This window comes from Culex pipiens, chromosome 1, assembly GCF_016801865.2.
Source record: "Culex pipiens pallens isolate TS chromosome 1, TS_CPP_V2, whole genome shotgun sequence".
Classification (NCBI taxonomy): Eukaryota; Metazoa; Arthropoda; class Insecta; order Diptera; family Culicidae; genus Culex; species Culex pipiens.
The window spans coordinates 132413455-132440165 of NC_068937.1; the positions used below are offsets into that span (position 1 = coordinate 132413455).

At 39.8% G+C, this 26711-nt stretch overlaps 5 protein-coding genes across 7 annotated transcripts in view; 3 read left to right on the forward strand and 2 right to left on the reverse strand.

Moving 5' to 3' along the window:
• Window positions 1-941, reverse strand: part of LOC120432076 (alpha-amylase A-like) — a 1551-nt gene extending 610 nt beyond the window's left edge. Inside the window, exon 1 of the mRNA XM_039597213.2 lies at window positions 1-941. This exon is cut by the window's left edge and continues 610 nt beyond it. Within this exon, the coding sequence (XP_039453147.1) occupies window positions 1-913 (913 nt within the window). The 5' untranslated portion in view covers window positions 914-941.
• LOC120432140 (uncharacterized) overlaps window positions 1-26711 on the forward strand; it is a 500008-nt gene that overhangs the window by 302356 nt on the left and 170941 nt on the right. The window lies entirely within an intron of this gene.
• On the forward strand, window positions 10600-12194 carry LOC120431515 (alpha-amylase B-like). The gene has a single exon (XM_039596615.2). The coding sequence runs from the start codon at window positions 10625-10627 to the stop codon at window positions 12122-12124; it is 1500 nt and encodes a 499-aa protein (XP_039452549.1). The 5' UTR covers window positions 10600-10624; the 3' UTR covers window positions 12125-12194.
• LOC120432139 (isochorismatase domain-containing protein 1) lies at window positions 21701-23069 on the reverse strand. Of its 2 annotated transcripts, none has more exons than XM_039597270.2 (3): window positions 22973-23069; window positions 22750-22897; window positions 21701-22553 (listed from the first exon to the last, which is right to left on the reverse strand). In XM_039597270.2, exons 2-3 carry the CDS (start codon window positions 22879-22881, stop codon window positions 22080-22082), a joined length of 606 nt encoding a protein of 201 aa, XP_039453204.1. In that variant the 5' UTR covers window positions 22882-22897; window positions 22973-23069; the 3' UTR covers window positions 21701-22079. The 2 variants fall into 2 exon arrangements, with proteins under 2 accessions (XP_039453204.1, XP_052562090.1); XM_052706130.1 differs by having other exon boundaries at window positions 22950-23023.
• LOC120431864 (mucin-2) overlaps window positions 24441-26711 on the forward strand; it is a 69993-nt gene continuing 67722 nt past the window's right edge. For both annotated transcript variants that reach the window (XM_039596999.1, XM_039597004.1), the window contains exon 1: window positions 24441-25062. The gene's annotated coding sequence lies outside the window, so the exon portion shown is untranslated. The remainder of the gene's footprint in view (window positions 25063-26711) is intronic.

The following is a 26711-nucleotide window of genomic DNA, read 5'->3' on the forward strand; positions in this document are numbered from 1 at the left end:
GCTGATTATCGTGGTTATCCACAAAGACCAGAGCCAAGTGAGAAGGCAGGAAGCCCCAGCCTTCTCCCCAGTTGGTCAGATGAGACAGTCGGTCGTAGCCACGGAAAACGCGTCCAATCTGTGCCGAAAAGCGGAACTCGGTGACCGTTCCCAGGTGAGTGTACTCATCACGGCTGATGGCTTCACCACCCAAATCGATGACCTCCTGAGTCAGGAAGGGCTTAGCTCCAGCCGGGAATCCATGATCAGTTGGCAGGTTGTTCAAACGGCTGTAGATGTGCTGAAGATCTCCAGGCCACATGTGCTTGACGGCATCAACGCGGAATCCGGCGACTCCATAGCCGGACACCTTGTTCATCAGATCAACGATGCGGTCACGCACCCACTGCGTTCCCAAAGCCAAATCGGGCAAGCCGACGAGCCAGCAGTTGCGCACCTGGTAGGGATCGTTGTAGTTGTAGATCTCGCAGTGCGGGTTGAAATCATTCGGTCCGAACGGAACCGCCGGGAAGTTCAGCCCATTAACGCTGGATCCTCCGGTACCCTGTCCAGACATGGCAGCCATGTGGTTGATCACGATGTCCACGTAGATCCTCACTCCGACCTGGTTGCACCGGCGGACCATGTTGGCAAAGTCCTGCTCCGAGCCGGACCGGGTGTTCAGGTGATACGAGGCCGGCTGGTAGCGCTCCCACCAGGGCCGTCCCGAAACGATGATGTTCTCCGTCGGCGGTGAAACCTGCACTCCGGCGTAACCCTTCGGGGCCAGGAATCGCTCGCACTCGTCCGCAATGTCATTCCACTTCCACTCAAACAGGTGCACCATTCCACTGCGATCACTCCACTGGTGGGTGTCGAACTGGGCCGTGGCCAGCCCAACGAGGGCCAGCGCGGCGAGCGCCAATAGTCGCATTGTAAGGCTTGTAACAAAAAACTGTCACTGCTCGGTGGGAATAATTGGCATTTTATAGGTATTTCTTATCAAGCCTTTTTTGGTTTACGGTAGAACATAATAGAAGCCAAAAGATAATTCGGCGATAAACCAAATTGGCAAGCGAAAAGATTAAACCCCACCGAACATTAGACCAAACAATATTTCCACCTTTTTATCAGCTCAACAGTTCCAAAATTCAAAATCCAATCATCTGTGCACAAAGACTTATCTTTTTGCACAAATGACTCAGGAGTAGCTCCCGTCCATGAGGTCGCCAAATCAATCATTCACCGGCTGCGTGGGCAAATCTTCGAGAAGTGACCCCCCATCGATTGCATGGGTGTGATCGCGTCCACGGATTTCCCTCATGGACAGTGCAGTTTGCTCTAATAATAGCCGGTACAGGCAGGGTGTCAACCAATAATTCGGTTTTGAACGTTTGAAAAAAACAGCTTTAACAGTCTTTCTTATGTTTGCAGTTTAATTCTTTATAACATTTTTTGCATTGTTTTCAAAAAAAATCTTTTTTGTATTTTGATTTTTTTTTAACATTGGCAGATATTTCGATTTAATGTGTTTCATTTCTTCCTGGGGTGAATCGAAACACATAGGGAGAATTAGGACAGCTGTTATTGCCGAAGTGTTTGTACAATTTATTGTTATTTTTATTGGTTTCGGCTAGAACGGATACAGCTTTAAAGTGCTTTAAAAACTGATGTCACCATTCGAACACAAGCAGTTAATTTTTGGAAAAACTTTTTTTTTAATTTTATTTTTGTTAGGATTGTTTTTGTTAAACACAAGAGCAGTTCAATAAATTTGAATAAGTTATTTTCAATTTAATAATAATTAGTTTCAGCTTTCTATTCGATTCTTTTTTTACTTTAGTTTAAAAAAATAAATGCAAAAACCTCACTTAAATAATTTGAAAATGAGAAAATGTAAAAAGAAAATGGAAATGCCTAGGTCAATAATTTTCAACCGAATGATTATCTGAAATATCACCATTTTTACTTTTGTTTGCATGAATTAATGAAACTGTTTGTCCCAAAACGGAAAAATAAACGATTTAGGACAGTGTAAATTGTGGGAACGGATACAATTAAAACCATTGAAACCATGAACGTAAAAAATTAAATAAAAATATTGTGAGATTCACGATCAGTTTTTACTTGAAATGATTTATTTATAGATAAAAGGACCAATTTCAAGTTGATCTCCTGCAAACAATTTTTTTGGATGAGCTGCAAAAATGTTTTGCATTGTCCCGACGAGTGGTCGCTGAGATTGAGCCTCGTCAAGATTAAATTTGCTGAAATGTCAACTTTCAATTTCAATCTGACGATTATCTTAAAACCAATTGGTTCGTTATTTAATATAAAAATAAATATTCTTAAACTGTCTACTCATCTCATTAACAATTATTCAGAAATTTCAAAATCATGCCTTTTTTTTAAATTTCCAACATTTGTTTAAATGCTAGGTTTGACTTAACACAATCAAATTATTGAAATTGGACACTGAGAAACACTCATTTCCACAAAACGTTAACTTTAAAAAGCATTACTTCAGCAACCACCCGTTTGTTCAACAAGTTAAAATCTAAAAATGTTTTTTTAACTTCATCCTGAAAATGTAATATGGGTTTGTTCAAATACTACGTCCAGAGATTTTCTAGATTTAAAGGTACTTTTGTGGGATATCCCGCTACTTTAACATCTCGAACAATTGAGCAATTCTCTCAGATTTCGGTCATTCGATTTTTTTTGTATTTTTTAATCCGACTGAAACTTTTTTGGTGCCTTCGGTATGCCCAAAGAAGACCTTTTTTCATCATTAGTTTGTCCATATAATTTTCCATACAAATTTGGCAGCTGGCCATACATAAAGGATGTATGAAAATTCAAAAATCTGTATCTTTTGAAGGAATTTTTTGATCGATTTGGTGTCTTCGGCAAAGTTGTAGGTATAGATATGGACCACACTGAAAAAAAATGACACACGGTAAAAAAAATTTGGTGATTTTTTATTTAACTTTTTATCACTAAAACTTGATTTGCAAATAAAACACTATTTTTTTATATGTTTTAGAGGACATCAAATGCCAACTTTTCAAAAATTTCCAGGTTGGGCAAAAAATCTTTGAGCGAATTATAAATTTTTGAATCAATACTGATTTTTTCAAAAAATCGAAATATTGGTCGCAAACATTTTTCAACTTCATTTTTCGATGTAAAATCAATTTGGCAATATTGAATGTTTGGTCCTTTTGAAATGTTAGTTTTGGTTTAAAAAAAATTAAAATATTTTTTTCGAAAAGATCGGAAAATTTCACGAATGTTTCATATTTTAACATTGAAAATCGAACCATTAGTTGCTGAGATATTGACATTAGAAAATCCGTAGTTCAATGGGGCGAATCTGCATTTGTAAACAAGCAGTTTATTCCCCTCTTACTTTACGTGAACTGTCACTTGAGCAAAAGGGATAGACTGCTTGTTTACAAATACAGATTCGCCCTATTGAACTGTTACTACGGAAAAGGTGGGTTGTTTGGGTAAAACATCAATTTTCCTGTTTTTAAACCTTTGCATGGCAATATCTCAGCAACTAAGGGTCGTATCAACAAAGTTCAAAAAAGCAAAATATAGAGAATTTTCTTAGCTTTTCAAAAATATTTTTTTTCAAAAGTGGGCAAACATGTGCACTAATTTAAAAAAAATAAAAACCACGCTTATTTTCAAAAAAGTCACCTAAAAATGGATTTATCTTGAAAACGGTGCACTTTATCAAATTTTTACTAAAGTACTTTTTGATTGCAAATTTGATTTTACATCGAAAAATGAAGTTGAAACATTTTCGCGACCAATATTTCGATTTTTTTGAAAAAATCAGTATTGATTTAAAAATTCATAACTCGGTCAATGATTTTTTGCACAACCTGGAAATTTCTGAAAAGTTGATATTTGATGTCCTCTATAACATATATAAAAAAAAAAGTTTTTTTTTGCAAATCAAGTTTTAGTGACAAAAAGTTAAATAAAAAATCACAAAAAAAAATTTACCGTGTATCATTTTTTTCCAGTGTAGTCCATATCCATACCTACAACTTTGCCGAAGACACCAAATCGATCAAAAAATCCTTCAAAAGATACAGATTTTTGAATTTTCATACATCATTTTTGTATACATCATTTTTTTAGCTGCCACATTTGTATGGAAAAAATATATGGACAAACTAATGATGCAAAATGGCTTTTTTGGGCATACCGAAGGCACCAAAAAAGTTTCAGCCGGATTAAAACATACAAAAATTAAAATTAAAAAAAAGATCGATTTCGTAGAGAAATGCTCAATTGTGAAATTCTATAGCCATCTGCTTTGATTTCGGGAAATACAAAATTCATGTTATCAGTGCATACTTATCAGTTTGGGGACCTCCAAGCAACACTGATTAGCTTCCTACCAGATTAAATGGCAAATAAACGCTGACAACAACCGTTTATCAAGTTAATACTTATACTCAAGTAAGGCCGTTGCAAATATTTTTCAAAGTTTATGCCCTCCCCCCCTTCAAAATTGGTCTGAAAAATCAGGGGGCGAAAAAAAATTTTTTTCCAAAAAACTTCAAAATTTCCATGAAAATAGAAGTCTAATCAACTGAAAACAATCTAAAATGCATTTTTCTGCATTGATAATCATGTTTAGCATGTTTGGGCTTGTTTAAAAATGTTTTGAATTTTTATGAAATTCCAATGTACAGCAAAAATTTATTTTTTGCAAAAAATAAAACTTTCGTGAATAGGGGAAATATACCCATTTTAATCACTCTAAGCCGTTCGACCAATTCTCATCACTTCTGCCGTTTTCCAATATTAAATCAACATTTTCAGTTGTATCAACAATGGAGAGTTGCTTGCTCACTTCTATTTGAGCTATTTATTACTTTGGAACAGTCAAAAACACTTTATGAAAGCTGTAATTCATTATCAAAGTGCTGATAGACCGATAATAGAAATAGGCTGAGAAAAGGTATAGTTCCCCTACTTAGATATTTTGGAAACTAATGATGGCAAAACAACTGGACAGGTGTATAATGCATTTTAAAACACTTTTTTCATTAAAATGTTGAAACCATGGCTCGTAGTTAAATTTTTTATACATTTTTATTTTTTGCCCCCCCCCCCCCCCCTCGACTTAGGTCAGAGTCGAGGGACATAAACTTCAAAAAATATTTGCAACGGCCTAAATGTTCAAAGCTCAGATTTCACCAATAAGAATGAACGATGGGTTGCTGATAAAAACGTGAAATCAAAGCCACAACATGTGCGTTTCAAATGAGTTTAAAATTTAACACATTCACACGCCGATTGAAAGCTACTCAGTAAACACTTCTTATCTGGACGAACGCCCATTATCACCCGTTCTAAATAACCACTTCACCTGAACGAGCGGCATTCGCACTTTCCGAGGCTATTTTTAGACTCATAATACTTGCACTTTTCCGCACACCATTACGCAATTAAAGTTTTGTTTACCTTCGCACTTGCCACCCCGTGTCGGTTTAACACATGTATGTCTCCCGGGACCGACTAATTACGCCCGGGGAAGAAACCACATCTCCAGGTGCGATGATTGCACTAATTAAATCGATCAGTGTCGCGCGAGCGATGAACGGCAAAGATTCTTGAACTCCGAGGTGCTTTTTTTCTCTTTCTCTCGCTGGCGGGGACTAAACGGTGTTTGATTATGTCAACGGTAATTGTGAGTGCTCTCTGCTCACAGTGGACCGGAGACAGATTTATCTTAAAAAGGATCGGAACCAACGGAGGTAAAAAGTGCCGAAGGTTACTATTAGTTGTGGCGTTAAAGATATTTATCAGCGGTGACTTTAACGCGACATAATTGAAGGAGATCAATAAAAGTTGTAAGCTGCTGGAATGCAGTGCAATGAACTGCAGGGTTGTTAGTCATTGACTGGTGTGACAATTGACAGATGACAGATGTTAGTCTTACTCTAAGAAGTACTTACCAATTTTCGACTCTCCGGAAGATCTACTTACCTCACACTTCACTGTGGTTCTACTCATGCCAGCAGTATCTTAAAGTTGAAGTCCGTAATTGAAGGCAGCTTTTTCGCCAGCCTCATTATCCCTACAAAGTGTCAAAAATACCATATAATTTTCGACTACAGACTTTGAACTACATTGTCTGCGCTCATCCCTCCCTCAATCCCTGACCTGCAGCGTTCCGAGGGCCCCAATTGGGCCACTGCACGCCGCGGAAATCATTGTGCTGCTGCTGCTAATTTTGCCAACTCATCACCCAATTCCAGACCCAGACCCACAGTGATGTATGCAGTTTCTCACCGTGGCGAGGCCCATTTTCCTCCGGGAAATTGCACGAAATGCAAATAAAATTCGCACGCAGCCCGTTTCGCCCGCCAGAAATGTGTGCACCGCGCGCGCGTGGCCAATTGAGGTTAGGGGCGATTCTCTGGGAAATCTTGTAACAAAATAAGACCTTGAAATGATACCTTCATCAGCCAAATTTACACGATTCCAGAGAGCACCTCGCTGCACGTGTTCGGGAAAACCGGGGGCAGATTGATGGTAGGCACTTCGTAGCCCAACTAGCCCAATGTCGCCGTTAACAAGAACACGATTGCATTCAACGGGGAGCTTCAATTGCAACGGGCCCGACGGGTACGGTTTAATCAATTTGTGGTACTGAGGCGCCGATCAGCGCAGACACCTGGCTTCCGTTTGGACCGCGCCGATTGATCTGGATTGGGATCGGGAAAAATGCGTTTCAGGAGGATCCTGAGGGCTTCGGTAACGAGCGATTTAAAGAGTTGGTGCGAATTGATTGAACTTGGATTGATGAGCATAGACTAAGGCATTATTAGTTGATAATTAGAATTATAATTTAAAAAAAAAAAACTGCTGATATTGAATTAGTAAAATAAACAGAATTTATATTATAGGGTAATTCTCCGCCAACTCACACAGCAGTTGCCCCGACCCCTCTTCGATTTGCGTGAAACTTTGTCCTAAGGGGTAACTTTTGTCCCTGATCACGAATCCGAGGTCCGTTTTTTGATATCTTGTGACGGAGGGACGGTACGACCCCTTCCATTTTTGAACATGTGAAAAAAGAGGTGTTTTTCAATAATTTGCAGCCTGAAACGGTGATGAGATAGAAATTTGGTGTCAAAGGGACTTTTATGTAAAATTAGACGCCCGATTTGATGGCGTACTCAGAATTCCGAATAAACGTATTTTTCATCGAAAAAAACACTAAAAAAGTTTTAAAAATTCTCCCATTTTCCGTTACTCGACTGTAAAAATTTTTGGAACATGTCATTTTATGGGAAATTTAATGTACTTTTCGAATCTACATTGTCCCAGAAGGGTCATTTTTTCATTTGGAACAAAAATTTTCATTTTAAAATTTCGTATTTTTTCTAACTTTGCAGGTTTATTTTTTGGAGTGTAACAATGTTCTACAAAGTTGTAGAGCAGACAATTACAAAAATTTTGATATATAGACATAAGGGGTTTGCTTATTAACATCACGAGTTATCGCGATTTTACGAAAAAAAGTTTTGAAAAAGTTGGTCGTCATCGATCATGGCCATTCATGGTCACCCGCGACAGACACGGACGACGAAACAAAGAGAAACGCAAAAAGTAACTTTTTCAAAACTTTTTTTCGTAAAATCGCGATAACTCGTGATGTTTATAAGCAAACCCCTTATGTCTATATATCAAAATTTTTGTAATTGTCTGCTCTACAACTTTGTAGAACATTGTTACACTCTAAAAAATGACCCTGCAAAGTTAGAAAAAACACGAAATTTTAAAATGAAAAATTTTGTTCTAAATGAAAAAATGACCCTTCTGGGACAATGTAGATTCGAAAAGTACATTAAATTTCCCATAAAATGACATGTTCCAAAATTTTTTACAGTCGAGTAACGGAAAATGGGAGAATTTTTAAAACTTCTTTAGTGTTTTTTTCGATGAAAAATACGTTTATTCGGAATTCTGAGTACGCCATCAAATCGGGCGTCTAATTTTACATAAAAGTCCCTTTGAGACCAAATTTCTATCTCATCACCGTTTCAGGCTGCAAATTATTGAAAAACACCTCTTTTTTCGCATGTTCAAAAATGGAAGGGGTCGTACCGCCCCTCCGTCACGAGATATCAAAAAACGGACCTCGGATTCGTGATCAGGGACAAAAGGTACCCCTTAGGACAAAGTTTCACGAAAATCGAAGAGGGGTCGGGGCAACTTTTCCCGATTTCGTGTGAGTTGGTAGAGAATTACCCTATAATAAGCTCTTCTAAAAAATATAAGAACAAACCTTCTCATGTTTGGAAGTCATCAAAATATCATGTTTTAATGAGTGTTGGCTATAGATAATGTTTATGATTGACATTGACAGTTGACAGTGGTTAAAAACTAATCATTATTTTTGATTTAAGAAGTACTTACCCAAACATAACTGGAGCATCTTAAATGACTTACCTTAACACAGCATTTCTCAACATCCGATGCACCTTTCTTGTAGAGGTACTTTAATATTGAAGTCCGTAATAGTAAGCAACTATTTTTTTTCTCAGCCAGATATAAAAGTTTAGAAATGAAGCCTGTTTTTAAAGTCTTCCCAAGGATATTAAAGCTAACAAAAGTTTCGTTTCACCATACGCGAGTTTGATAGTTTCTTCAACAGGCCACAAACATATCACAAATTGCCTGTTTATTACATTGCAAATCAAAGGGTGTTTCCAATCTCTTGAAGACATTTCAATTTCAGATCGGAGAAAAGCTCGATTTAGTGTGTACTATAAAAGTTTTAAATCACCTAAATACCCGAGCCACCCAAGCTTATCCCAGGACTTGAGTGACGCTTCGCGTGCTCAGGGCGGCTCTTCCTTGGGTGGTAAAATGGCGTATAGCCACGGGTGACATCACATTCCTCTTCTTCTCGTTGAAGTCAGCGTTGCACATCTTATGTTGCAATCAAGTTTCCATAAACGAAGTGTGTGCAGCGTGCGCTGTGTAATTGGTAATAGATGATTTTAATGTGCGGATAAATGCCCATTAATGGGTGAGGGTCCCAGAGCCGATCGAAAAATGAAAAAAGTAAACTTTGAAGTGCAGCGCATCGATCGAGAGGGAAGATGCAGCGGTAGTGTCAGCTCATCGAATAATGGGCAACGCGCGGATGAGATCGTTAATTAGGTGAAATGGGATTTTAATTGAATTCTTTTAAAGGCAGGTAACGATTGATGCATTATTGGTTAATGTGCGGAACTGGGGAACTGTGTTATGCAAAAATCAATTTTTGGCCAAATTTAAGAGGAAATGGACGTTACAACAAATCGTCGCTGTCGTGCTATCTTGTTGCATGTGCAATACTTACCAAATTTAGTTAAGCACGCCATTTTGTGCAGCTCTCAATTCCTCACCTTTTGACCTTCACAGATCCACAAAATTCGATTTCAATACTGAGATATTCAATAAAAACCGAACAAACTAAATCTTGTCGTGCTATCTTGACACACCCTGAAAATTACTGTAGGTGCGACTACTGGCCAAAGAGATTTCAGGTCAGAACGCGTTTGACACACGTACAAGCCCGACTACCGGATCATTTGTAATTATATGTCGGGACTTCGGCAACCAAATTCAACCAATCTTCGGGACTATGCAAAAATGGACAACCAAACAAAACGTGTTTGTTATTGTTTACATTGCGTACTCTCGTTTTTGTTTATTCAAGGTCAAACATGAAAACACGTTTTCCAGGATTGTCAAAAAGCGATGTGTGACAAAAAAACACGACAGCGTCGAAATAGAGTATTGCAACAGGGTGCTGTAGGGATTATGGGTTGCAGGATTGAATATATATATATATAAAAAATTTCGATGGTTTTGTTCGAACGCGAATCAATTCAACACGGAAAGTCGGATCGAGGTGCTCTTTGTTGCGTTGGGTTCGTATAAGTTCAAGGAAGGTTCTTACGCAAAAAAGTTACAACTTTGGCCACTCTGGAACCGATTCCGTAAAATCTGCAGATTGTATGGGAAAAGTTACTTAAAATAAAATTTTGATCACAGGAGGCTGAATAAGAAAAAAGCCTAAAACGTCAACAAACGAAAAGGCAGAACGAAGTTTGTCGGGTATGAGTATTTATTATAAGATTGATATAATTCATAAATAAGAGTTTAGAGCGCAACAAAAAGTGCGCACCTTCATGAATATTGCCTTGCAAGCTGCGAGAGAGAACAACGAGCGAGAAAACAACGAGATGCGCACGGCTGGCGAAAGAGAGAATGAAGATTGTCAAATCAGTTTTGTGGTTAATTTGCGTGGAATAAGACGTGTTGTTTGTTAATTGCAAACTATCTGTGTTTTTATTATAAAAGAAAGTCCCCGATCACGACAGGTGCAATAACGAAAATAAGTTTGTTTCCTCACGGAATTCAATTTGAATCAAAATACCTGTACGCCTTGTGCCCTAATCCACCTCCCGGATTCATTCAATAGGTCCATATCTGGTAATTTTCTTTATCACCCCAATTGCGGGATTGTTTTGGTACTTTCCAGCGATAACTCGAACAATTCGACCCCTTATAAAAGCCCTCGACCAGCACACGTCCCCGAAGATTAGTAGTCATGCGACTTTTCGCGTTTACCTTCGTAACGGCGGCTCTGCTGTTGGCCGTGGCCACCGGCCAGTTCCAGACGCACCAGTGGGCCGACCGAACCGGCATCGTGCACCTGTTCGAGTGGCGCTGGAACGACATCGCGGACGAGTGCGAGCGGTTCCTTGCTCCGAGGGGTTACGCCGGAGTGCAGGTTTCACCACCGACGGAGAATGCCATCGTTTGGTCACCCGTCCGGAGACCTTGGTGGGAACGGTACCAGCCGATGTCCTACGGGTTGGAAACGCGATCCGGGAATGAGCAGGAGTTTGCGAGTATGGTCCAACGGTGTAACAATGTCGGAGTACGGATCTACGTGGATCTTGTGATCAATCATATGGCTGCGATCACTGGGGACGGTGGAACCGGCGGATCTACGGGAAGTTCGCAAACGCTGGGCTTTCCGGGGGTGCCTTACAGTGCGCTGGACTTTAATCCGAGGTGTTCTCTTAACGATTTCAACAACGCGATTGAGGTGAGAAATTGCTGGCTGGTTGGGCTTCCAGATTTGAACCAGGGTGTTCAGTGGGTACGGGACAAGATCGTAGAGTTGTTCAACAAGTTGATTGGTATGGGAGTTGCCGGATTCCGAGTGGATGCTGTCAAGCACATGTGGCCTGGAGATTTACAAGCGATCTACAGCCGATTGAATCCGTTGCCAGCTGGACATGGATTCCCACCGAACGCGCAAGCATTCCTGACTCAGGAAGTGATCGATTTGGGAGGTGAGGCTGTGACCCGAGATGAGTACACTCACCTGGGAACGGTCACCGAGTTCCGCTTTTCGGCTGAAATTGGACGAGTTTTCCGCGGACACGATCGTTTGGCAAATCTACGTAACTGGGGAGAAGGTTGGGGCTTCCTGCCGTCCCACTTGGCCCTGGTCTTTGTTGACAATCACGACAACCAGCGCGGACACGGTGCCGGTGGTCCCAACATCCTCACCTACAAACAAGCCCGCAACTACAAAATGGCGACCGCCTTCATGTTGGCTTTCCCCTTCGGAATCAAACGAATCATGAGTTCGTTCTACTTTGAGGACACTGAGCAGGGACCTCCGCAGGACGCTGCCGGCAATCTGATTCCGCCGGTGATCAACGATCGCGGACTGTGCGACAACGGGTACGTGTGCGAGCACCGCTGGCGCCAGATGTTCAACATGGTCGAGTTCAGCAACGTGGTCCGCGGAACCGGTGTCAACGATTGGTGGGACAACGGCGCCAATCAGATGGCTTTCTGCCGTGGAAATCGAGGCTTCATCGCGTTCAATCTGGAAAGTTTCAACATGGTGCAAACGCTGCAGACGTGCCTGCCGGCCGGAACCTACTGTGACGTGATCACCGGTAGCAAGGAGGGATCGACCTGCACCGGAGGAACCGTGACCGTCGGAGCGAACGGACTGGCGCAGATCAGCATTGCGACCACCGCGTGGGATGGCGTGCTGGCCATCCATGCCGATTCTAGGATCTAGGTTTAAGCTGGTAATTGGATTATGCAAATAAAGCTCACTTTGTAGCTCAAAAGACCTACAATTAAACCAATTTGTAGCGAAACAACGTTACAACCCCCTTGAAGAAATGTCCCAGAGGCAATACAACGGTAAAACGAGAGTGAATTGTCATTTCAGCGCTTTATCACTTTCTAACGTTTCTGACGATACGCTGCCGATCGAAGGTGGAGGTTTCTGGTTCTTCTCAGCTGCGACCAGGATCAGGTGGAGGGTGAGGCAGGTGTAGGTGGTTGGGTGCGCACACCCAAACGAAAGATCGCTGACGACCAAGGGAGCTACCGGGATACAAACTTTTCAGCATTTTCTTTCTCATTTGGGTGTACTAAGTGGCAGAGCAGGGTAGTACCGTAAGGTGGATTGATTCTGTCCAACTTCTGCACGGCAGCAACTCCCAACCAGGCAAACACACCCTACGGTACCGCGCTCCAACTATTCGCCCGTTTCCCTCGGGAGACGATCAAGATTTATCGCTGTGCCACACTTTTTCTACAGCTATTGGAAGGCCTCGCCGAGGAAGTCTAGTTCCCAGCTGCGCTGGACCTTCCGCGAGGTGTACGCGAAACACGGGAATTCGCACGCATGTGCAGCACTGCATGTTTGCCGTACATCATCATCATCATCATCCGTGATCGCAGCATCTCCTCGTCGGGGGGATGCAAACGAAGGAGTTCTGATAAAGTGGAGTGCGCGCTCGCTCGCGGTGTGTGGCGTCATGGCTCAAAGGCTCTTCTCCGTGAGTCGTCCGTCGGGGGGTAGTCGCAAAAGTTGGCTATCAAGTTTTCGGAACGGTAAAATCCACTTTTCCAATTCATTAAAGTCATGCCTGCTGGTGCAGCGCGGGGTTGTGTTGTGTGATCCGGAATATCGGAAGTTGGGTCACTGCTGGGAAGAAATTTCTCTTTCGTTTCGGTCAGGGCATGGAGTAGGTGTTGTTGTTGGTGTTGCTCGGGGGAGGCATCGGACCGGTTGGTGGCCGTTTATTAGGCTAAATTGTCGATTGCAGTTTGTGGCCTTGGTACGACCACTAATGAGTTGAATTATGCGGCTGACCTATACGTGATTCGAGAGTTACATTTTGAGAAATTAATCAGGTTTTAATCTAATTTCTATATCAAATCACAAAACTGTTGTGAAAGGTGAAAGGTCTGTGAAAGAAATATTAATGATTGATACCAAATCAAATAGTTTCCATGTACGCTCCCAAAAATGAATTGCAAATGAAAAAGATTTCAAAATTTTAAGGGAATCGATCGAGTTCGAGCTGTTTTAATAAATTTTGTGATAAAAAATGGTTAAAAAAAAGGTCTTTTACCCTCTTAAAACATATCTTGTTTTAGTTTACAGTATTATTTTTTCATTTTTTTTGTGAGAAAAAAAAAAGCTTTGTCACTACTAATAAATGTTTCAAGAATTTTAATGATAGTTTCGTAATTTCCATTCCCCTCCGATAGTACAGAAAAAGCATAAAATTTCTCATTGTTTGCTTTCTAAAAATATTACACACCAAAATATTTGTTATTTTATAAATGTTTTGTGATCATACAAAATTTTTAAAGAATTTAAACTTAAAAAAACGTTATATGTTAGTAGGATATTACCATACTACAGAAAACCTTGAAAAAATCAGAAATGTTATGCCCATCTGATGACACTTGAACCTGCGGTAAATGGACCGCTTTCAATGCCGGATGACGGCGGATCTTTCGAAGACATTATTCGGGGTTGGTACGAGATTTCTTTATGTTACAGACATGACTAGTATGACAGAGAAAATTATTAGATAATAAAAAACTAACTTAATCCACCTATGTGGTTGATGCCTTCCTCACTTTTTACCAACAATGGATAATATGAGCGGTTTGGACACATATTTCAGATATTTTTTAGATCCACAAAAATAAGTACACAGATAAGTGATCATAACTCGAGACAGGGTACATCAATATCACTTAAGTGGTCATAACTCGAGACAGGGTTGCCAGATCTTCAATGTTGTGGACTCGTTGGAAAGGTCTCTCGATTACCTAACCAGCGATGGGTTCGATGATGGATCCGGACATCGTTTACATGCGTATAAATGAGATCCGGCTTCAAAAAAGTATATAAATATAACTCAAGTGGTCATAACCCGAGACAGGGTTGCCAGATCTTCAATGTTGTGGACTCGTTGGAAAGGTCTCTCGATTACCTAACCAACGATGGGTCGGATGATGGATCCGGACATCGTTTACATACATTTAAGTGAGATCCGGCTTCAAAAAAGTACATAAATATCACTTAAGTGGTCATAACTCGAGACAGGGTTGCCAGATCTTCAATGTTGTGGACTCGTTGGAAAGGTCTCTCAATTACCTAACCAACGATGGGTCGGATGATGGATCCGAACATCGTTTACATGCATTTAAGTGAGATCCGGCTTCAAAAAAGTACATAAATATCACTTAAGTGGTCATAACTCGAGACAGGGTTGCCAGATCTTCAATGTTGTGGACTCGTTGGAAAGGTCTCTCAATTACCTAACCAACGATGGGTCGGATGATGGATCCGAACATCGTTTACATGCATTTAAGTGAGATCCGGCTTCAAAAAAATACATAAATATAACTTAAGTGGTCATAACTCGAGACAGGGTTGCCAGATCTTCAATGTTGTGGACTCGTTGGAAAGGTCTCTCGATTACCTAACCAACGATGGGTCGGATGATGGATCCGGACATCGTTTACATACATTTAAGTGAGATCCGGCTTCAAAAAAGTATATAAATATAACTCAAGTGGTCATAACTCGAGACAGGGTTGCCAGATCTTCAATGTTGTCCGACGATGGGTCGGATGATGGATCCGGACATCGTTTACATACATTTAAGTGAGATCCGGCTTCAAAAAAGTACATAAATATCACTTAAGTGGTCATAACTCGAGACAGGGTTGCCAGATCTTCAATGTTGTGGACTCGTTGGAATGGTCTCTCGATTACCTAACCAACGATGGGCCGGATGATGGATCCGGACATCGTTTACATACATTTAAGTGAGATCCGGCTTCAAAAAAGTACATAAATATCACTTAAGTGGTCATAACTCGAGACAGGGTTGCCAGATCTTCAATGTTGTGGACTCGTTGGAAAGGTCTCTCAATTACCTAACCAACGATGGGTCGGATGATGGATCCGAACATCGTTTACATGCATTTAAGTGAGATCCGGCTTCAAAAAAATACATAAATATAACTTAAGTGGTCATAACTCGAGACAGGGTTGCCAGATCTTCAATGTTGTGGACTCGTTGGAAAGGTCTCTCGATTACCTAACCAACGATGGGTCGGATGATGGATCCGGACATCGTTTACATACATTTAAGTGAGATCCGGCTTCAAAAAAGTATATAAATATAACTCAAGTGGTCATAACTCGAGACAGGGTTGCCAGATCTTCAATGTTGTCCGACGATGGGTCGGATGATGGATCCGGACATCGTTTACATACATTTAAGTGAGATCCGGCTTCAAAAAAGTACATAAATATCACTTAAGTGGTCATAACTCGAGACAGGGTTGCCAGATCTTCAATGTTGTGGACTCGTTGGAATGGTCTCTCGATTACCTAACCAATGATGGGTTGGATGATGGATTCGGACAACGTTTACATACATTTAAGTGAGATCCGGCTTCAAAAAAGTACATAAATATCACTTAAGTGGTCATAACTCGAGACAGGGTTGCCAGATCTTCAATGTTGTGGCCTCGTTGGAAAGGTCTCTCGATTACCTAACCAACGATGGGTCGGATGATGGATCCGGACATCGTTTACATGCATATAAATGAGATCCGGATAGATGTGAAAACACATTTTTATACATAACTTTTGAACTAGTTATCGAAACTTCAAACAATTCAATAGCGATGTATGGGACCCTAAACCAAGTCGAATGCAACTGGTTTGGTCAAAATCGGTTCAGCCAGTGCTGAGAAAACTCAGTGAGAATTTTGGTCACATACATACATACACACACACATACACACACACATACACACACGCATACACACACAGACATTTGTTCAGTTTTCGATTCTGAGTCGATATGTATACATGAAGGTGGGTCTTTGAGCTTTTAATAAAAAGTTCATTTTTAGAGCAGGATTATAGCCTTACCTCAGTGAGGAAGGCAAAATACTCAAAAAGATTGACACCGTTCGTAGTTGGAGCTCCTAGGAAACGGTTAAAATTAATTGTTTTGAATCATAGGCCTCTAAACCTTTGTTAATTCACGTTTCTATAACATTCTCCAGAATGGACAATTCCTAATAAATGTTTATTGTTGTTGTTTTACCAAAAAAAATGGTAAATATGGAAAACAATAAAAATTCAAATCCTTGAAATTTATTTTTTTTACAAAAGGAAGGATAAATCTCTATTAATTCCATAATTCTAGAAAAAAAATCTCTTCTTCTAGTGAAACAACATCAATAAACATGTTTGGGGAATGGTCCATAATGAGATATGGGATAGAACCTATCTATATTCACTGCAAAATGCTTATTTAGTGACAATTGATAATATACTTGTAGACAATTTAGTGACTTAAAAAGCTGTGAAAAACAAAAAAAAATCATGCAAAGAATACAGGTCGAAATTTTGCGAAGACAAAGGAGTAGGATGTAACAAAACGGGTCAATTTTGCGGGCATTTCAGGGCATGCTCGCCTAGGTGTACTGAGCTTGAATCCCAAATATTAGCTTGATTGGTTGCGACAGGACCTGGCGCTTTGAATTTGAATTTTAAATAGGACTTAACCCGTAAAATCGGTGGGTTTTGGTTTTTGCCAGTTTTGAGTCCCTTAAAGATTTTTGCTTTTTTCAAAAACCTCGTGAGCTCATAGTCCGTGTTACAGGGAACAACTTTGCCAAAGAGTGCGAAAAGATTTATCCAATATTTAAAATGTTACAGAATTTATAACACCGCCGCTGAAAACATCAACTTTTTCTTCACTCTCTTCTGGCAGCACCATCAGCTTGCTTGGTTGCATGAGCGTCGCGACGCCTGCCTCAATCTTTTCAGCAGAAGCAACAAGTGCTGCCAGGGGAACGTGAATAAAATGTTTATGTTTTCAGCGGCGGTGTTGTAAATTCTGTAACATTTTAAATATTGGACGAATCTTTTCGCACTCTTCGACAAAGTTGTTCCCTAAAAGTCAAAGCGCCAGGTCCTGTCGCAACCAATCAAGCTCATATTTGGGCTCAGTACACCTACGGGATCATGCCCTGAAATACCCGCAAAAATGACACGTTTTGTTACATTCTAACAAAGGAGTCATTGCACTCATGAAATAAGCTTTATCGTTGTGTTTAGTATAATAAACAAGCTGAACTAAATTTTAAGACTCAATTTTAGAAGATCTTTGTTTCTCAAATTCGCAAAAAAAAAATAAAAATTACCAAAAACCACCTCAAATTTATTACAAACAAAACATACTTTTACAAAGTTAGATCCTATGAATCTTCAATATTCCTCGTATTACAAAAAGAGGTAAAGATGTCTCTAAATGCACTTTTCAGTTCAACCCTTCCCAAACTCGCACTGTAGGGTCCGAACACGGCTAGCGGACAATTTGATGTTTCTAATTAACACAAGTTACCCCACATTGTCAAGCATACGAAGGACGACACAAAACGAAGAACAAAGAAGCTGCGCGGCCCCACTTGAAGGGCGGCTCTCCCTTTGTGCGGGGAGAATGCAACGAGCAGCGGCAGAAGACGGATGCGTGCGTGATTGAGTGAGTGATTGTGCAAAACGGGAATGTTCCGGACCTTACAAATGGCGACGAGGAGTAAAAAAAAAAAAAGGTTTTGAAGGCGAAAGAAACCCTTTATGCACAGAGCAAAACTAAACAAAAAATATAATAAACACAAGGTAAGCGCATTTTAGTATTAACGAGTGCAAATAAAAAAAAAAGGATTTTGTCCAGTAAAAAAAAAAAGGATTTTGTCCAGTAATAATTGTTAATTGCTTTTGCTGCATCAATCATGTGCAGGCAGCGGGGCCCGCGTGGTTGTTTTGCAGGAATGATCGTGATCGGTTTGGCGTCCATTTTTTTCAAGTGATTAATGTTAGTTGTTTTACCAGCTTATAATTTTTAGCAAGATAATGAGGTTTACACATTGCACAATAAAATAGGCTGCGGGGGTGGCTTATATTGTTTCCCCGTTAAAAAAAAAATAAATAACATAAATAATTTCAAAAAATAATAATCGGTAAATAAATAAAGAAATGAATAAATGAATAAAAGAAAATCTGTCTATTTGGCACAACATAAAATCAAAAAAGAATATTATTAAATTTGAAATGGGATGAATGAACTTGAGTTTTGCCTTGTGAAATCTGAGCAGTGTTTTTAATAAAATGGGCATTGGGAGATTGACTATGTGATATGCAGCATAATCGTGGAAATAGTGAAACTGTGGAGTTTTTAGGATGTGAGCTAATTTATTGATTTGCGAAGGTGTTTTTTATGAGCGAAAGGCTGAGGGCTAAGTAGAAAAGAGGACCTCCAGTTTGGGAACTGGAGGGACTTCCAGTTTGGGAACTGGAAGGAGTGCCAGCCTGGGGGCTGAGGGAAAAGAAAACTTCCAGTTTGGGAACTGGAAGGAGTGCCAGCCTGGGGGCTGGGGGATGAGGACCTCCAGTTTGGGAACTGGAGGGACTTCCAGTTTGGGAACTGGAAGGAGTGCCAGCCTGGGGGCTGAGGGAAAAGAAAACTTCCAGTTTGGGAACTGGAAGGAGTGCCAGCCTGGGGGCTGGGGGATGAGGACCTCCAGTTTGGGAACTGGAGGGACTTCCAGTTTGGGAACTGGAAGGAGTGTCAGCCTGGGGGCTGAGGGAAACGAGAACTTCCAGTTTGGGAACTGGAAGGAGTGCCAGCCTGGGGGCTGGGGGATGAGGACCTCCAGTTTGGGAACTGGAGGCACTTCCAGTTTGGGAACTGGAAGGAGTGCCAGCCTGGGGGCTGAGGGAAGAGGACCTCCAGTTTGGGAACTGGAAGGATGCCAGCCTGGGGGCTGAGAGATGAAGTGAACTTCCAGTTTGGGAACTGGGAGGACTTCAAGCCAGGGGGTGATGGAATAGAAACCTTCCAGTTTGGGAATTGGATGGTCTTTCAGCTTGAAGGATGAAGGAGGAAATAAACTTTCAGTTTGCGAACTTGAAGGATCAAACTAGGTATTATTTTATATCAGATAACTTCGAGCAACTTGTTTTAATTGTTTGCTTATGTGGATCAATCATAACGCGCACAAGATTTACACTCCTGATGTCACCGTGCCGGACAGGAAGGACTAGTGGTTGGTACAAGCAAAAATGACCGACAGCATAACGTCATCTTTGTTTCGTAAAGAAAATAATTATAGATACCGTACAAATGTAACTGAGGATGCTTTTTAACAAAAGTGGATACACTAACCAAAACGTGAGAAAACAAAGAAAAGGGGAATATTTGATGTTTGAACCGCGAGGAAAATATTTAAATGATAAACATAATGATGGTTTATGTGCTTGTGGGATGCAATTACAATTTGGACAATGTGCAAGAAATAAAACAAAGTTGTAAATGCTGAAGGACTTCGTTAGGATGTTAATGTTTATATGTTTTTTAAACATTAGGAAATTAGTTTACCATGTTCATTTTTAATAGGTTTGACTTAAAAGTATGTTTTGAAGTTTCTTCAAGTTTTACAAAAGTAAAGGTATTAGCCAGGTTCTGTAAAGTAAAATAATAACGATTTGGAATCTATAAGTCAAAAAAGGTACCTATAAAATAAATTTCACAGATTACTTCCATAATGTAAAATATTAAGTTCTATAAAATGAAAAAAATAAACAAAGTTGAGTCTTCCAATATCCGATATCTGAATTTACTGGTACAGTTCTGAAGTTTTAATGAAAAGGTGATGCGTGAGTGCTATGATTTTGTAGTAGCTGCACCAGATTGATGTTTGTGAACCGTTCGATTACTAGAGTCTTTATATCCAAAAAGCTGTTTGTTTTTTTTTTGGGGTATATTTGGAAAAATAGCTATGCCGTTGGCAGACGACAAACAGTTGTATTTTCATGAAAAGAGATTAAAAGGTGTGAATACTAGCGAAGATTTAAGCCGTATTTAAAAGTCATGTAGTATAAGACAGATAGGGAAGGTATGTCTCTTTGGTATAAACGAGCTGAAGGAATGTTGAGAAAAGTATTTGACAATGTGAAAAAAAAAAAACTGGTCAGAACTGACATTAGATATAAACATTTTAAGTCTTAAATAATGAGGTTCTGCTCAAATGTTATTCTAATTAGAATATACATGTACAATAAAAGTCAGAGGGAATTCATTTTAAGTTAGGAATTATCTCTAGGTAGATCAAATCTAGTTTTTGCTTACTATAAAAAAAAAAACGGAAAAGCAGCGTAACGATTTCTATGTTTTGCGCAATTTTCCGTTGCCATTATAGTTTTTTTTGTTAATTATAATGAAAGAAATGCGAAGACTATAAGTCAGAAAAAATAAGAAGTTTCGGGGACCGATTTATATGGTTGAAAGAGAGAATTTGAAAAACAATTTTCGAACTATACCAACTGTTTTGGATGTAGACATGAACCGAGTAGGAGGTTTTGCTTTAGTGTTTTTTGTACTGAGCTGTTTTGGTACCTGTTTGGACATTTTCTTATTTTTATTTCTTAAGTATATACAATTGAATGTTTTGTTGAGTTTTTGTATTACACCAAAAGTTACTCAAGTGATAGAAGTTTGTTTCGCTGTTAGCGTAAAAAAAAATGTGTTAGACGTGGAGGATAGTATTATGCCTGGCTAGATAATTATAAAATTTTGCGATTCTAGAGAGCGTCAGTCTAGCTACTGCGAAAAGTGCGGTGGTTTGTTCTGAACTGTTGGTTGGCTGCGACTATAAAGCATACTTTAAGTCCGAGCATGCTTTGTTTATTTCAGACTTCTGGAACCACGTAACTTATTCTGCCCATAGTTGAGGATTCAGTTATTATGCCAAATCAAATATTCCGTAAAAAAAAACCGCTTTGTTGTGTTCGTCACCGAATCTTCGCCGGTTGATTATTAGTATTTACAATATTTTAGAGAAGTTCAAGTTTCAGAAGATGCGTTGGAACATCTTCTACCACCTGGAGAAAATAAAATCTCGATTTTTCCAAAAGTGGATATTAGCCTGATTTAGATATGAAATGAAGCATGTTGATCGGACATGCCAACAATTGAGTGCGGGACACAATCGCAGCAGAATGATAAATAATTTACCTTTAAAAAAAAACATGTCAAAATTAGTCAAAGGGGAGGAAAGTGGATAGTGTTAATCACATTTTAAGAATATGAAGTTGATGAAAATGATCAGTTTAGAAGTTTAGAAAATGCCGTCAGCGTAAATAGATTGTGTTGCAAGAATATATAAATTATTGCGCTTCGTGAGGAATCGTATTCCGTTTCTTAATGAGCATATGATATTATCACAGCCAGTAAGCAAGTTTAAAGAGTAATACATTTCTGATGAATTTATTTGATGTATTAAGCGATAATCTGATGTTATTGTTTTTGCACACACCTCTGCAAAATAGACAAACGCGACTGAAGGGCGATTCAAATATTTTTGGTTTTAAAAGCAAGGTGGGATGTAGGGTCCGAACACGGCTAGCGGACAATTTGATGTTTCTAATTAACACAAGTTACCCCACATTGTCAAGCATACGAAGGACGACACAAAACGAAGAACAAAGAAGCTGCGCGGCCCCACTTGAAGGGCGGCTCTCCCTTTGTGCGGGGAGAATGCAACGAGCAGCGGCAGAAGACGGATGCGTGCGTGATTGAGTGAGTGATTGTGCAAAACGGGAATGTTCCGGACCTTACACGCACCCCTTCTCACAGCTTGGCCAACCCGGTATCGACGGACGCATCCCGCACCACGTGCCGCACCGTGTCGAACGCCGGGTGGTTCTTGTCCTTCATCAGCTTGAATATGATGTTTTCGCTCGTCGAAACGAAGCATCCGTACTGTCGCAGGCGCTCCAGCGCTAGCTTGCGATCTTCCTGGGTTCGCGACACGGAACAATCCGCGGCCACGTGGACGGTGTACCCGTCCTTGAGCAGGTCCATCGCCGTTTGCTCCAGGCAGATGTGGGACTCGAGCCCGAACAGGACCACCGTTTCCAGATTTCCGCTGCCGTACAGTTCGTTGATTTTGGATTTGACCTCTGGGATCATCATGCTGAACAGGGTCTTTGGGAAGACCGCCTTGGCGTGGGCAATGTCCAGCTCCGGGACGATTTTGCCCAGCTTTTCCGGGTAGTGTTCGGTTACCATAAGCGGGATGTCCAACATCTTGCCGGCTTGTACCTTAAAAAATGAATAGATGGTTTGAGTCTTGGCTAAATTTTTTTTGCTTACGACACTGATTACGTTGACCTTCGTCAAAATTATCAATAAACATCTGTTATCTAAGGACATCATAGCAGGCCAGATTTGTCACCATTTTTAGCACTATTTTAAGCCGAAAATGTTACATAATTAGTAATGAGGCAACAAAACTCACCAACTTTCCGGCATTTTTGACAACCGGGTCGAACATCGGCATGCCGGGCCGGAACTTGGCCTGCAGGTCGCACAGCATAAACAGCGTCTTTTTGACGTCCAGAAAGCCCAATTTAGTAAGCTGGCGTGCCATTTTGCTGCTTGGATGGCTAAAATTGAATAAAATTTGCGTAAGTTTACGACGTAAAAACGTAATTTTACGTAAACAACAAAGAGTTTTCAACCTTTTTCACGACTTAAAGATATATCCGAAATGAAAGCCAGCTGAAGTTGTGTGTGAATAATACTATGAAGGGGCGGTGACTGGTGTATATGATGATGTTTGCCAGAGACGTTTTGGGGGAACAAAGTTTGAAAAGACACCTCAAAAACATTGAATTGAATCAAAATAATGAAAAGAGAAACATAACAAAATACATAATTTCAATTAATCTAAAATAGTTCTGTGTTAGAAAAAATGTTAGTTCTATAAAAATTTCTGTGGATGAAATGCATGACTACCTACTTGTTACAAATATCAATACTTCGATTACGGACTTCATCGTTTCGGTATCTGCAAGGGGACACAAACTTTGATGTGCAGTGATAGTGTTGTGCAATGATAGTGTTATGCAGAGATAGTGTTACTTAAAGTAATTTTGCGATGTAATAAGGTAAGTACATATCAGGAGTTTTTTTTTTTTTTTTTTTGAAAAGGTCGAATAAACCAAATTTCCAGTTTTTGCTTTTTGGATGTTTTTGAAACCGCCTTGAGTCAGGGGTATTAAAAAACACCCAAAACAAAAACTGAAAATTTGGTTTATTGGACCTTTTTAAAATTCATCAAGAGGTATTAAAACTCTAAATAAAATACTTTTGACCTGTCAATTGAGATGTCGTTTCAGTAACATGTTGTTAAACTTAACGTTAAGCTTCTTTTGAAGAAAACCAAGTTAAAATAGCAAATCTGGAGTTTTTTTTTGGAAAGGTCCAATACACCAAATTTCCAGTTTCCGCTTTTTGGGTGTTTATGGAACAGCCTTGAGTAAGGGGTATTAAAAATACCGTAAAAGCAAAAACTGAAAATCTGGTTTATTGGACCTTTAACAAAAAAATAATGAAATGCTATTTGCTTTCATTTCTCATTATTAAAAGCAAGTGTTCTGATTTGACATGCCATTCGTGATTTTGTTCGTGAAAATAAACAACTATACTTATCATCTAATATTGTTTGTTACTTGAAACTCATTAATAACCCATTAGTTTAATGACCCTTCAGCTGTTATGCACCGTCATAGAACGTAGTCTGAAAATTTAAAAATTATTCTGGCACCGCTGATTTTCACAGTACTGTCGGTCAACATACTCCTGAAGGTAGTTCACAAGCATATCAACACCTAGCAACTAACGCGTGCTACCAACTTTGACAAGCTCAAAATCTCTCACTGAAACCTGTGATCCAAAATGGCGTCACAAGTCTCGCCGTAGTGTGTTGTCTGCCTCTCTGTCTGTCGCGCACACACACACACCCAGTGCCTGCTTCGATCTCAGGTGCTGTTTATGACTTGTCGCGCTGCCAACCGTTGCGAGAAACCAAGGGGCGTCTCACTATGGTGAGAGAAAGCAAAATCGCAGCCTTCTGTGGTGGTGGTGCGTTTTGACAGCCAACGCACACACACACACACACATGCACATTTGGCAGCACTGTCTCCGACTTGACACAACAGCCTTCGTGTGCGAGCGGATGAGGTCCCGCAGCAGCAGTCGCTATCGAAATCGGTAATTTTAGCCCCGCAAACCGGTGTTCCGAGTGTCGAGTGAGTGCGCGACGCGTCCCCGAGTGTGCCGCGAGTGCGACGTGCATCAAGTTGACCACTGCAGTGCGCCGGAAGTGGCATAAAAGTCCGCGGAAAAACCGAGCCATCCCAGCAGTCCGTCGTCGTCGTCGTAGTTCGTCATTGTATAGTAGGCTCTGGTTCACCTTTTCACGGTGAGACGTGAGCCAGTGAGTGTGTGCAATTGTGAATGTGTGTGTGCGCGGCTGAGTGAGACGGAAAAGTAGGCGCTCACGCGGCCAGTGCAGAACAACGGTACACAACACAACGCGCGAGAGTGAGAGGGGGAGAGTCGCGTATAGCATGTGCATGAGATGGTGAGAAGTGAGCGGGGACTCACTGCCTGGTTGCAACGAAGCGCGACCGTGTTTGTGTGAGTGTGGGAGCAGTGTGAAAACGCGACGTATCTTTGTGTGTATTGGTGTTAACCTGAGCAAGACGAAGCTAGCGAAGAAGCAGAGTTTGCGGAGCAGTGTCGGCGTGACAAAAAGGATTGGAAGGTTTGTTTATTGTTTTTCGTTGTTTTGATGCGACTTTTGATAACAACTGAAGTAGGACTTTTTGGAGTGTGTATCACTTAAAAAAAGTGATACATTCCAAAATTTTATTTAAAGGTGACCAATGATCATTTTGAAATTTTCTCCAGTTTTTTTTTTGAAAAGGTCCTTAAAACTTTTGAGTTTCATATTCTTTATTTTTTTTGTGAAAAGGTCCTATACACGACTGTGTTTCAGCTGTTTATAGGACCTTAAAAAAAACTCTAGATTTTGATATGATACCTAGTAATCTTGAATGAATTCTTTATTTGTAATGTTTGAATAATGTTAAACTGTTCTAAAATTTATCCTCATGATAAAATGAAAAACTAACTTGATTTTAAGTGGGTGGTGTCTTTCTCACTATCACCAAAAATGGATTTCAGAAAATATCTGTGAATAATTTTCATCTTTGTTATTAATTTGTTCGAAACCAAGTGCGTATCAAACTCGGTTTAGGTCACTTAAAATGAGACAGAAAAGTCATTCGATTACCTATCCAACATGAATGTCACTCAAGTGTTCATAACTAGAGACAGGGTTGCTAGATGATGAAATTTTTAGACTCATTCGAAAGGTCTTTCAATTACCTATCACACCATGAATAATAAGACGGAATTTGTGGGTATTTCTCTCAGTATTTTTGGTATTTCTGTATTTCTGGCAATATATCTAACATATGGATCTATGTGAATTTGTGTTTTTTTTGTCAAAAAATCGGGGGTCCTAAGAACACTTGATTGAAAAATATTGTTTAACGATTGAATAATTTTGTAAAACTTTCAATTCAATTGCAATCAATTTGTTCGCCGTCGATAGATTCATGTTTAGAGTTTTTTCAAGGCCCTGTAAGCTATGGGATTTCCTTATTGTTTAAAGGATCTTTCCAAATAAAACTCTAGATTCATTTTTAATTTTGACACAGAACTTAAGTTCTCATCTGCGGTGTAAATCAGTAAAAATCCAAGATCAATAGAAAAATGTCGCATAAACGCGTATCACCATTATTTTAGGTACAGTCCATTAATCCAATGGTTTGTATAGGACTTCAATCGTGACTTCAAATCAACGAATCATAAACCAACATTTTTTTTTCTTACTTTTTAAATCAAACTCGATTTCTGCGATCCTATTGTAGTCAAATTTTAAGGGTAGATTGACTATTACATGAAAATAGACATTTTTTCAATATTCAATTCAATATTCATCACCACCATTTTGGCCGCCATCCTGGATTTAAAAATTCTAAATAACTTTTGAGTAGTTTAAGGGTCATACTAAAGCTCAACAATCAAAAATAAGACAACGAATTTTTTTTCGTCATTCTATTATCCGAAGTGAAATTTTGCCAAGGCCTTTGAATAATCGAGTCTGGACTGTACTCTAAATTCGGATTAGTTTTCAAAAAGCCGTAAGAGCCAATGGTAAACAAAGCATTTTTTGCCTCGGTATTCGACCTACTTACGGAAAACCAATTTAAAAAATGCTTAAGATTAATCATCTACACGTCTTTCATGTGCCCCAAACTAAAAATAAATGAAATTTTGTTGCAATTTGGAGAAATACGAATATTAGTGTCGGAGGTCACAGTGGCTCTTACGGCTTTTTGAAAC